The 12,185-nt window shown below is 34.4% G+C and overlaps 1 protein-coding gene across 1 annotated transcript; it reads left to right on the plus strand.

Moving 5' to 3' along the window:
* Positions 1–4,696: 4,696 nt before the first annotated feature.
* On the plus strand, positions 4,697–11,942 carry LOC127263709 (inorganic phosphate transporter 2-1, chloroplastic). The gene is made up of 3 exons (XM_051292881.1): positions 4,697–5,690; positions 10,514–10,705; positions 10,844–11,942. Exons 1-3 carry the CDS (start codon positions 4,941–4,943, stop codon positions 11,666–11,668), a joined length of 1,767 nt encoding a protein of 588 aa, XP_051148838.1. The 5' UTR covers positions 4,697–4,940; the 3' UTR covers positions 11,669–11,942.
* Positions 11,943–12,185: the final 243 nt, after the last annotated feature.

Genomic DNA, 12,185 nt, shown 5'->3' on the forward strand with positions numbered 1-12,185 from the left:
CTACGAGGAAATAACCGATTACGAAAACAATTTCATTATGTGAATTGAAAATATAATATTGCTACCATAATAATTGAAAAACCTAATGAAAACCCTAATATTCTTGCATAATTTATAGCAGGACAATTAAAAAATAGAGTTCTATATCAAAATGTATTAAAAAAAAAAAAAAGAAAAAAAATATTGAATTGACTGAACAAACACAACCACTCCATCAATGCTATGAATTATCGATTTGAACTAGACAAATTGGCATTTTCAATCACATAAAATTTTCTTGGAGAAATTTTATTCGGGATCACCATCTTAATTTTCTACAGTAATTTATTTTGTACTTTTGTAATAGTTTTGAGAGTTTATTTCTCAACTATAAAAAACAAGTTCAAGTTTTTTTTTTTTTTTTCAATTTTTACTATTTTGTTGTTAGATTTTTCATCTAATAAATTGGTGACCATAGTGGGAGATGCATCGAATATCCACGGTTGATTCTCCTACTATGATAATGCTCTGGGATAAAATGGTTAAGATAATTAGAGATTCATTTGAACAATATAAGTGATTGATGGATGATTTGTTGAAGCCATGTTCAAAATCAAAGTACAATTCGAACTTCATGATGTGCCATGTTCTTTTAAGAAGAAGGTCATTCATCATTCGTGCATGAGGAAAACCAAAAAAATTAAAGATTTGAAAAACAAACAACAATAAAATGTTATAATTGCATTTAATAATCAAAACCTACACATTTTTACTCCCCAAGATCAAAGACTTGCTTGAATGAAAAAATAAAAATAAAAATGCACAAATAGATAAGAATGTTTTAGATTTGATGAAATTTTAGTAGTGGCCAACCTATAACTTAAATGAAAGATCTCAAAAAAAACAAAGAACATAACTACAAGCACTATGATGAAAAAGAAAAATTATTGCACGGGTTACGTGTCAAATTTTATAAACTTTTTGAAGAAATAAGGGATAAAGTATTTGATGTTATTTATGTAACATTTAATTTTGATTCTCCCCAAAATTCCTCGAAAAATCTTTTGAATGCGCCAGAAATGACGTAGAACAAAATTTCAAAAATTTGGCATACAACCATCCAATGGTGCTATTAGAAAAACGTTGAGATATTTGTTACGGACATTTATTTTCCTACTCATAAAATTTGTGAGAATGTTTTGGAGGTTAGTAGTCCACTTTTTTTTTTTTTTTTTTTTTTTATGACATAGAAATCTGCAACTGCTATTTTTCGAGTGCACTATGGGTACATAATGTAGTGAGAAATTTGCAAAAATGTTTATAGGAATACACATTGTGATATTGTTGAGAAATTTGATGATTCATTAACTGAACATCTTCTCAACAACAGTATTGAAAATTCTAAAGATGATTATTGTTTAGGAGAATACTATCTTGAGGGAAAAAAACTCTATAATTCTCCGAAAGAAATTTATTTCCTCTAAAAGAAATCTATTCCGAAATGATTGTTTCAATGCTAGTATCCATTTTGTACTTTCATTGAGTTATGGTGTTGGGTGTTGATTGGGAGAGTTTGATGCCCCGCACTATTGTTTGAAAATTTTTATGGGTTTCATTATTGCGTCTAAACCAAAAAAACTGGAGGAGACTAATCGTTATACACAAAGATGTATACAAAAATTGACTAAAGTGGACAAATTGCCCTAGGTTCTGGATAATCCTTTGCTCTATAGCATAGTTATGCAAATTGCAAAAATTGACCAATCTATGAAGTCAATCTCCAGATCAACCAATATCCAAATTGACCATCTTTATATCGATCTTCCTCAAATTGTGCAATCGGACAATCCAATCAGCCACCCCTTAGTAGATTATTTTCATTTTCATTTTCATTATTATTATTATTATTATTATTAGTCATATGCCACATACTACTTCAACTGATTTCACATAAGGATAAATAAATGACCAATCAGTCCAAATTGATAGCTTAGAATCGGAGGAAGAGCCCATTTGAATTGATTTATTTTCAAATGAGCATACGATTTCAAAAGCGATTTCTTAATTAATTGTAAATTGCATTGTCATCCGAAAACCACTCATGATGGAATAACCGATTTTACTTGCTCCATCAATCTCCTACAAATGCCCGATTGAACAAAAAAAATTAGCATCTTCAATCACATAATTTTTTTCTGAAATTTTATTGAGAATCACCACTTTAATTTTGTGCAATATTTTACTTTTCATATTCTTATAATAGTTTAGAAATTTCTTTTCTCAAATTATAAAAACCAATTTTGTATTTTTTGCCTGAATTTACTATTTTGTTATTAGAATTTTTCATCTAACAACTATATATATATTTTTAAAAAGTAATTACTATTTCTTTTATAGTAAATATATATATATAAATAGTTTTAGATAATAACAGAAAGATAGTGAGTAACATATATTTTTAGGTGATAGAAGGAAAGGGGAGGGGATAATGTATCATAGTAATTTTTCTATGGCTCTGTCCTATCAAAGAAAAAATAACGTGTAGCGTGAACTAACTTATTTATTTGTTAAATTTGTAAATATAATTATATATTGCGATTTATTTGATTCGTTCATTCAAAAATAAAAAACCGGAAGACTAATTTATTTTCTTCGTTTATTCTAAATTCATAGCCTCGATCGATCTTCCTTTTTGTGTGGCGTCCACATCTTCGCTGGACCTAATTTTCAAATTACAATATATGAAATTATTTACAAATTTAACAAATAAATAAATTTGTTGGTTATTTTGTTGTTATTAGATTTATTCGAAAATAAGGAATGTCGTATCAAACTATCTTTGAGAAGGACCGCGTGGGGTGCGTACTCGAGAATGTCTATTAGATATTGAATGAAGTGTGAAATAAGATAAAAATATGTGAAAATAATAATTATGATTTAATCATGATTAAGACTAAATTGAAATATTATATTTTGGAATCTGATAATTTAGAAACATTATGTATTTTCCAAAAAAATACAGTAATGTCTATTAGTTTTATTTAATATTTATTATTTTCAAATGAGAAATTAAATTATTTAATTCCTGCATAAAATCTTATAAATTCAAATTTATTTAAATTTGAATTGATAACTTTTAATCTTTTCAAGTGATATATTTTCATCAAAAAACTGTGTATAAGAATTTTCAGAGAGAAAAAAAATAATAGAAAACACCGTGACAGCAAGTGACTGGGTAAAATAAACATAAATACTATCAGGTCTCTTTCTTTCTTTGGAATTCTGACAAATATATTCTTTATATGCAAATAATCTTCCAACCTTTTACTTGTTCGATTTTTCGCCTAAAATTCGAATGTTGCTTTTTTTTATTCTCGTACGAATTTCGTGTAACTCTGACGTTAATAGGGTCAAAATATCATATAAAGAAAACGAATCTAATCTACACTATTAAAAGTATATCCAAGATCGTATATGCCTGCGAAATTCGATCTCATTTTTATTTTCATTCATTCTAAATTATTTCTCCAACAAAATTAATACCGGTAGTATATCATTTTTTTTTATTGGATTGAATAGAGAGAAAGAACAATTAGGGTGCGTTTGTTTGGGGGTTTGAGTTGGGATTTAAATAGTAAAAATTTTGAATTTGAATAGGTATATGATGTGATATAAATAGGTGTTGATGTGATGTTTTAAATGTAAAATTGATTTTCAGTATATTATAAAAAAATGAAAAATATGTGTTTGATTTGATGTTTTGAAGAAAAAAATTGAATGAATAATATATTTGAGGGATTTTTCCCCAAACAAACACACCCTTAGAACAAATCAGAGGAGGGGATCACAATACAGGCGCTTGGTAAGACCATCTCCAACTCATAATTCCATTTTTGCAGGGTCTACAATATATTTTTCCATTTTTTTCCAGGTCTGCTACAATAACCCATCTCCAACCATACAGCAGATCTCTTCTCCAACCATACCCTCAATTTTTGTAGAATTAAAAAATATTAATAAATAAATAGTTTACTATAAATATTAATTACAAAATTATAATAAAAATAATAAAATTAAAAGTAACATAAATAAAATAAAATAAATATATAAAATATAAGCTTAAAACAAAATAAAATAAATAAAATATAAACAAAATAAAAAAATTAATGCAATTGTTTATAAATTTATAAATAAATAGATAATTGTATTGAAAAAAAATTAATAATAACACCAATTGATTTCAGCTAGTGAATTCTACAAAACTGCAGAGTGAATTAAAGTAATTTTTTTTTCTCCATCATGCAAAAATAGAGGAAATCTCTTCCGTGCAAGATAGTCTAAGCAAGCTAGATAAAATCTCGCAGCCCTGCCAAAATTAAATCCACAATCAATCAACACTATCTTTCTCTATATGTCTTCTTTCAAGAATATATGCATGTATTTATATAGTACCATTTTTTGTTTGTCCTGAGTAGGATTAGATAGATAGCAGTTGCAAGTGCTCGAATTCTCCTCCACCCATTTTATTATGGCATGCAGCTGGTAAATAAATGGATTACATCTGTCCTGTCCGAGTCCCATATGTACTTTCTGAAACAATCCAGACCACACATCGCCTATCGTCAATGGTGTCGATCTTCAAGACTCCTCGATCAGGTCCTTGCATTGCATTTTCATTACATAGCATACTCCAACAACCAAACGTACCAATGCCTCTCGTCCTCCACTTCCACCACAGGAAAAACAAGAGGGAGAGAAAAAAGACATTAAAATAAATCTAAGAGTCGAAGAAAAAATATATTAAAAAATGCTTAATCTTTCCCCCAAGTCCAATTTTCTCCTACTCCAGCAACTCTCCTCCAATCTAATTCTCCTCCACAACTTTCTATCGGCACGAATCTACATGAATAATTCCTTCACATATTCTCTGCTCCCTACTGTATCTAATCCCTTAAGTCGTCATGACTTCTTCCCATTGTTTATCTTCCCTTAGAAGCTCCACACTGCAAGCATTGCTATTTAACAACTCCAATTTCTCTGTCCCCAAGCTCCGCCCTTTTGTTTTCTCTAATGAAGTTCATTCTTGCAGAAGGGAACTTTTCACTTGGAAGCCCCTGAAACCGATCTACAGGCCAGGTTTAAGAATCGGGAGAGATGGATTCACGAGCCCTTTTGCTTCCTTATCTTCTTTTGCAGAGGCAGAAGGTGGAGAAGGTGAAGAAGCCATCACTGCCAAAGATCACCATCTTCATCAAGGAAATGAAAAATCTGAAGATGATGGCGATGGATTGCCTGGAATGGCACAGGCTTTTCACATACCTTCCAGGACAGCTTCAGCCATATCAGTTTGCATAGCTCTGGCTGCTTTGAGTTTTCCACTGTTAATGCCCTCTTTGGGGCAGGGATTGGCATTCAAGACTAAAGTTTTATCGTATGTTACCCTTTTGTTTGGCTTCTACATGGCCTGGAATATTGGGGCCAATGATGTGGCTAATGCAATGGGGACTTCTGTCGGTTCCGGGGCATTGTCGCTCCGGCAGGCGGTGCTGCTGGCCGCCGTGCTGGAATTCTCCGGCGCTATGTTAATGGGGACTCATGTCACCAGTACAATGCAAAAGGGTATTCTTGTTGCCAATGTTTTCCAAGGGAAGGATGCTTTGCTCTTTGCTGGCTTGCTGTCTTCTTTGGCTGCTGCTGGTACTTGGTTACAGGTGCACATCCAATTTCACTCATTCTCACATATTATTCAGGATTTGTATCGTGGTTTATGTCAATCTGGCTTTATATTTTGCAAGAATTTGAATTGTGCTGGCAACACATGAGATAGAAATAGAATTCATTACACCATATATTGTGTCAGAGGAAGGGAGGAAGAACACTCGAGAAACAAACCAAGAACTAAAACTTGGTGGAGAGGAAAAACAAACTAGAATGAAAGACACTTTTTATTGAATTGGAAATGACTTGCAAATCCTATCTATTTATAGGATTTAGAATCTCCCTACCAAGTACCAACACCAACATAAATTTTAACTACCAGCATATAAAATACAAACTTGAAATTATTCAATGCATCAATATTTAATTAAAAGTAGGCCACCAACCCTCATTGGAAAAAAAAAAAAAAAAAAAAAAAAAGTGGCCATAGTAAATCATGTTTATTTTTCAATACTACCCCTTAAACGTTTGAAAGTATTCAAACTTTAGTGCTTTGTAAATATGTTTGCAGTGTGATTCCTTGACTCCACAATATTGAAGCTCTGCCTCATTCCTCTCAATACTTTCCTAAATAAAATGAAAGCGAGTATCAATATGCTTACTTTGATAATGATGGACAGGATTTTTTACTAGAGGAATAGCCTACTTGTTGTCAACCATGATCCTCATGGCTTCCGCTTGCTTGCATTGAAGTTCTTTCGGCAATTTTTGAAGCCAAATAGCGTGACAAGTACTAGATGTACTCACAAGTGAAGATCGAAACAATCGGTTTTTTAGCACCAAAAAAAATTATTTTTCCCATGAAAAAATACAAATTCCATAATACTCTTTCTATCATCGAGATCTCCACAATAATCACTATCACAATATCCCATCAATTTGGAAGTATTGGAAGATGACTACAACAAGCCAAAACCAAGAGTACCTTTTAGATATTAGAATATCCTCTTTGTCGCTATCCAATGTGCTATGCTAGGAACTTCTATGTAACAGTCCACAATTCCCACCGAAAATAAAATGTCGAGTCTAGTGCAAGTCAAGCGCCTTAGACTTGCAACAAGACTTTTGAACATGGTGTCCTCAACACAGTCTTCATCCTTTTGGACAACTTGCTTCACCCTCTATAGCGCTCACGAGTTTGCTTTGCAGCTTGTTAGCTTTTTTAGCACTTCTTTTGCATTGCTTTCTCGAGAGATTATTTGATTTACTTGAATTCCCAATTAATATGACAATAGTATTATATCACTAATTTCAAATTCTTGAGTCATGAATTTCTTGAATTCTTCAATATCCTCGTATTGCTTCAGGTGAAAATGAGACCCTCCACGTAGACACAAACAAATAGCATATGCCCATCTTCTACTTTCTTATAGTGCGGATAACTTTGGCAATCTTAAGAATCCATTGTCTTGTAAATGCTTGTCAAGATGGCTATTCCATGCTCGAGGATGCTGAACGAATACATCTTCCCTAAGATACTCCATTGAAAAAAGCGGACTCAACATCCAATTGGTTTATCTTCCATTAATTTTGTGTCGGAAATGGGGATTAGTAGCCGAATTGTCTCCAATGGAAAAACCTCATCATAATAAATTCTATGCTTTTGCTTGTAGCTTTTTGCTACCAATCGGGTTTTGTACCTCTCGACCTCTACCTTGTCATTATTCTTTGCCTTATACACACACTTGGCACTAATAATTTGATGATCACGTTGTTGTGATAATAGCTCTCATATGTCATTAGTTTCAATGCCTCAAATATCTTCATCCATGGCTTAAATTCATTAATTGTCTTTTCTAACTTTTTGAAAAGACATTAGGCCCGGCGAATCCATCAACAAACACAATAAGTTATAATTATCCAACCTATTGGTTACATCACATAGCTTATCCATGCTCAGTTATCTTAAAGTTCTCTCACTTGATAATGATACTTCCGAAGATGACGAAAATGATGTGGTTGGTGGAGTAATCTCCGCTCAATGTTCACACTCCTTTATTCATCTTCAAAGTATAGAAGAAAGTCATACGAATCTTTCTCTTTTGAACTTTAATTCCACAATACGAGCTCATCAAACTTAAATCGCGACTGACCACAAGTTTTTCATGTTGGATTGAACAACCTATAAGCCTTTGCATTCTCTACATAGCCAACAAATACTAGCTTCTTTCTATGATCAAGTTTGGATCACTCTTGCTTCTAAACATGAACATAGGTAATGGATTCAAAGACCTTCAAAGCCACACTTAGATTCACGCTGCTCCAAGCTTCTTAACCCCCATTCTTTAAACTCTTGGTAGAAATCCAATTCGAAAGAGACGGCACATGCCATGCTTCTTCCCAAAAATCTCTTGGCATATCATTGGACTTTAGCATTGACCTTGCCCTATGGAGAATGGTCCATTTTTTCTCTTGGAAACTTTATTTTGTTAGAGGAATTCTTGGTGCTATCATAGGCCTCCAGATAAGATGTACTTAACAAAATGTCTTGAGTTTTTTCCCCAAAAATCCACCTTCTCGATTAGTCTTCAATGCTTTGATTTCATAGTCACTTTTCTTCTTAAACGATACTTTAAATTTCTTAAAACTATCAAACACCTCACTCTTTTGTTTCAAGAAGTAGACTCAAGTATTTTTACTATAATCGTCAATGAAAAGTATGAAGTAAGATCTTTTACCAAACGATTGATGCTTGATCGGATTAAAAACATCAACATGAACCAATTGTTGCGGCTTGGTGGCTCTCAAATCTGAATGTTTAGGAAAACGTGTCCTTGAATGTTTTTTTTAGGAGATATGACTTACATAGTTTATTTAGATGATCATTCATGGGAAGACTCTTAACCATCTTCTTTTCTCCAATTTTCTTCAAGCCTCCAAATTCAAATGATTGAGCCACATATGACATATCCATGATTGACCATCGGCACAAATCCTTAAGCACATGGATCCATTATTCTTCAAGTTGAATAAGAATATGCTATTCTTTGTCATGACCACATTCACCACATTATTAGAATCTTGATCTCTAATTCAAAGTGTATGATCTTCCATGTGGATTTTTTATCTTCTCTCCAAAAGTTTGACTAATATTAAAAATGTTACTAGTCAACTTGGAACATAATGCAAATTTTGTGTTTTCCACTCTATCTTGAAAGTCACTGTTCTTTTTCCTTTGATGCCGGCCTTCGTATTGTTTCCAAAGCTTATGGCGCCATTATGACTTAGCAAGTTCCACAAATTTGTTTTTGTCTCCGTTCATGTGATTGCTAGCTCTATTGTCGAGATAACACACTTGTCTCCACATTTGACTCATCGTTTGATGCCAAAAGTAGATATTCTTTTATCGAATCTTCTTTCTCTTCAATGAAATTTGCCTCCATATTTTTCTTCTTTGACCAACACTCCGAAGTGTAGCGACCACTCTTATGATAAGAGTAGCACTAAATGTGAGATTTGTCTACCTTGCCCATTTTTTAGTGTCATCCTCCTTTCTTTTCCTCTTTCTTGTTCTCAATCTTTGTAGAATGCTTAAGCTTTTCTTGTTTGCTCTTCTTAACCATGGTCTTGTCCATTGCCTTGACTTCTTCTATGACCTCTGCCTCGGCCTTTACTTGTCATTTCTTTCAAAGTCAATTTACTTTATAAAACTTGCTCCCATGATCATCTTCGTCATGACTCAATTTTTTTTCTTGAGCTTACAAGAAACCATTCAACTTGTCAATGGTCTTGGCCTCCAAGTCCTTCAACTCTTTAATTGCAACCACCATATGCAGTAATGTCTATGTAAAAGAGCAAAGTATCTCTCTATCACCCGAACATCCAGTACAGCTTCTCCAAGCCGTTTCATTTGATTTGTCACTTCCAAGACCCATGTAAAGTAGTCTTGGATTGATTCACCTTCTTTCATCAAAAGTGTTTCAAATTCACCCCTTAAGGTTTGAAGTCGAACTTTCTTCACTTCGTCAATTTTCATGACAGATTTTTTAAGCTTGCCCCAAGCTCCTTGAAGGTGGCCATATTTGCAATCTTCTTGAACATATCATCTAAACCTTGATGGATAATTGTAAGAGGATATTGATCTTTCCTATCTAATTTTTCTAAATCATTCCTCTCATTTTGACTGAAAGTTCCTTCATTCTCCGACACCATGAACCCAATTTTTTATAGTCTCCCAAACACCATGTGCACCAAATATAATTTTCATATGAAGTGTCAAATTTTCATAATTGTGTTTGGTAAGCTGAAGGTATTGTAATGAAAGAGCGTTTGAACTCATTGTGATACTAACCACAAAGTTGATATGTCTCTAATACTACTTTGTTGGAGAAAGGGAAGAAAAACACTCAAGAAACAAACGAAGAACTAAAACTTGGTGGAGAGGAAAACCAAACTAGAATAAAACACACTTGGATTGAATTGAATATGACTTGCAAATTACATCTATTTAGAGGGCTTAGAATCTACCTATTGACACTAACATAAATTCTACCTACCAACATAGAAGGTACAAACTAGAAATTGTTCACTGCATCAATATTTAATAGATAGTACCCCACCAACTCTCATTGGGAACAAAAAGAAGTAGGTGGCCATAATAAATCATGTTTATTTTCTTTTTATTACTTTGTTGTCATTGTAATTTGTCGTAACATTCCAAGATGCAGCATATTATAATATCAATATGAGCACATTGGGATGCAATGAATCGAATCCTTCAACTAAATAATCACATCAATTTAGTAATATTTTTTCAAAAAATTATCCCATTGATGTTTGATAACAGTCCCTGAACCTAAATTACCTAGCTATGCAGGTTGCTTCATACTATGGCTGGCCAGTCTCGACTACGCATTGTATTGTAGGATCCATGGTGGGTTTTGGTCTTGTCTATGGAGGAGCTGGAGCTGTTTTCTGGAGCTCATTGGCAAGGGTTACATTGTCTTGGGTTGTCTCCCCTTTAGTCGGAGCCCTGACATCATTTCTTGTCTACAAATGCATTCGCCGGGTATGTTTTACAATCGCAACTCAAAATGTATACAAGTCCTCTTTTGAATCATATGTCGTAACTGTTTAATTATTCAGCAACTCTATTAGAAAAGGCTTTTGAAATGAGGGCAGGACTGACTGTCTTCACCCCTTGTAGTTTGTTTACAGTGCTCAAAATCCAGGGCAAGCTGCAGCTGCGGCAGCACCGATCGCTGTCTTTCTATGTGCAACCGGGGTTTCGTTTGCGGCATTTCCTCTTAGCAAGACCATCCCTATAGCTTTGGTCCAGGCTTTAGCCTGTGGAGCTGCTGCTGCTATCTTAGTTGACAGGATTATACGAGGGCAGCTCGGGCACCTCCTTGTGAAGTCTTCTAAAACGGATCAAGAGCAAAAATTGGAAGCTCACCAAAGTAAACAGATTGGGTTCCTGTCCGACATAGCTGGTCCTACAGGGACCCAGTTAGAGATAGTTTATGGAGTCTTTGGCTATATGCAAATTCTATCAGCATGCTTCATGTCATTTGCTCACGGTGGAAATGATGTTTCAAATGCAATTGGTCCTTTGGCTGGAGCTTTGTCACTTCTTCATGGAGGTCTGAGTGGTGCTGCAATAGTAATTCCTATTGATGTTTTAGCCTGGGGTGGATTTGGGATAGTTGCCGGGCTGATGATGTGGGGATATCGTGTCATTGCAACGATTGGAAAGAAAATAACCGAATTAACACCAACCCGAGGATTTGCTGCCGAATTTGCAGCTGCATCAGTAGTTCTGTTGGCTTCGAAACTTGGGCTCCCCATCTCGGCCACTCATACTCTTGTAGGGGCAGTGATGGGGGTAGGCTTTGCTCGGGGGCTTAACAGCGTGAGAGCTGAGACGGTGAGGGAGATTGTCACTTCTTGGGCTGTGACAATACCGGCTGGCGCCTTCTTTTCTGTTGTTTACACATGGATCTTAACCAAGGTGTTGTCGACCCTTCTTTAAAGTAAGGTAAGGAACTTTTGAGTTCACGGGATCGATTGATGGATGGGTCACAACATGGCCTATAGCTCAAGTCTGACCCGCACCGGAGAAATTGTTGGGATGGTATGGGGAGTTTGAGTTGAAGATCATCCTGTGCTTATTGTCTGTGTGTGTAATAGTTGAGTATAGATTCTTGGGACCATTTTTATCTGCTGTGCTGCTCATGGTTAATGTACATCTTCCATCTCATGTGCTACTCCATTCATTGTTACAGTGACTCCCTTTGTTCTCTTGCTGAGGTTTTGCCGAAACAATTTGCAAAATTTAGAGTTAAAACAGTCAGTGAGTGAGTCACACATATGAAAGCCAAAATCGAAATCCGATGGCACTAGGACATAGTCATACCATAAATTAACTAAAGCGAAACACAGAGTAGAAAAATGAGAGCAGATAAAAAGATAGATAGATATGATCATATATAAATTCATGGAGATACTTCCTTGATTGAAGTCAGACTTGGTTCCCAGTCGGAATCCTT

This window comes from Andrographis paniculata, unplaced genomic scaffold, assembly GCF_009805555.1.
Source record: "Andrographis paniculata isolate CXL003 unplaced genomic scaffold, ASM980555v1 Contig69END, whole genome shotgun sequence".
In the NCBI taxonomy this organism is placed as follows: Eukaryota; Viridiplantae; Streptophyta; class Magnoliopsida; order Lamiales; family Acanthaceae; genus Andrographis; species Andrographis paniculata.

Excerpts from the sequence above, each read along its gene's own strand:
- LOC127263709 (XM_051292881.1), top strand. The coding sequence starts at position 4,941 with ATGACTTCTTCCCATTGTTTATCTTCCCTTAGAAGCTCCACACTGCAA. Across the intron at positions 5,691-10,513 it reads CTGCTGGTACTTGGTTACAG|GTTGCTTCATACTATGGCTG; the intron begins GTGCACATCCAA and ends CTAGCTATGCAG. Across the intron at positions 10,706-10,843 it reads TCTACAAATGCATTCGCCGG|TTTGTTTACAGTGCTCAAAA; the intron begins GTATGTTTTACA and ends CACCCCTTGTAG.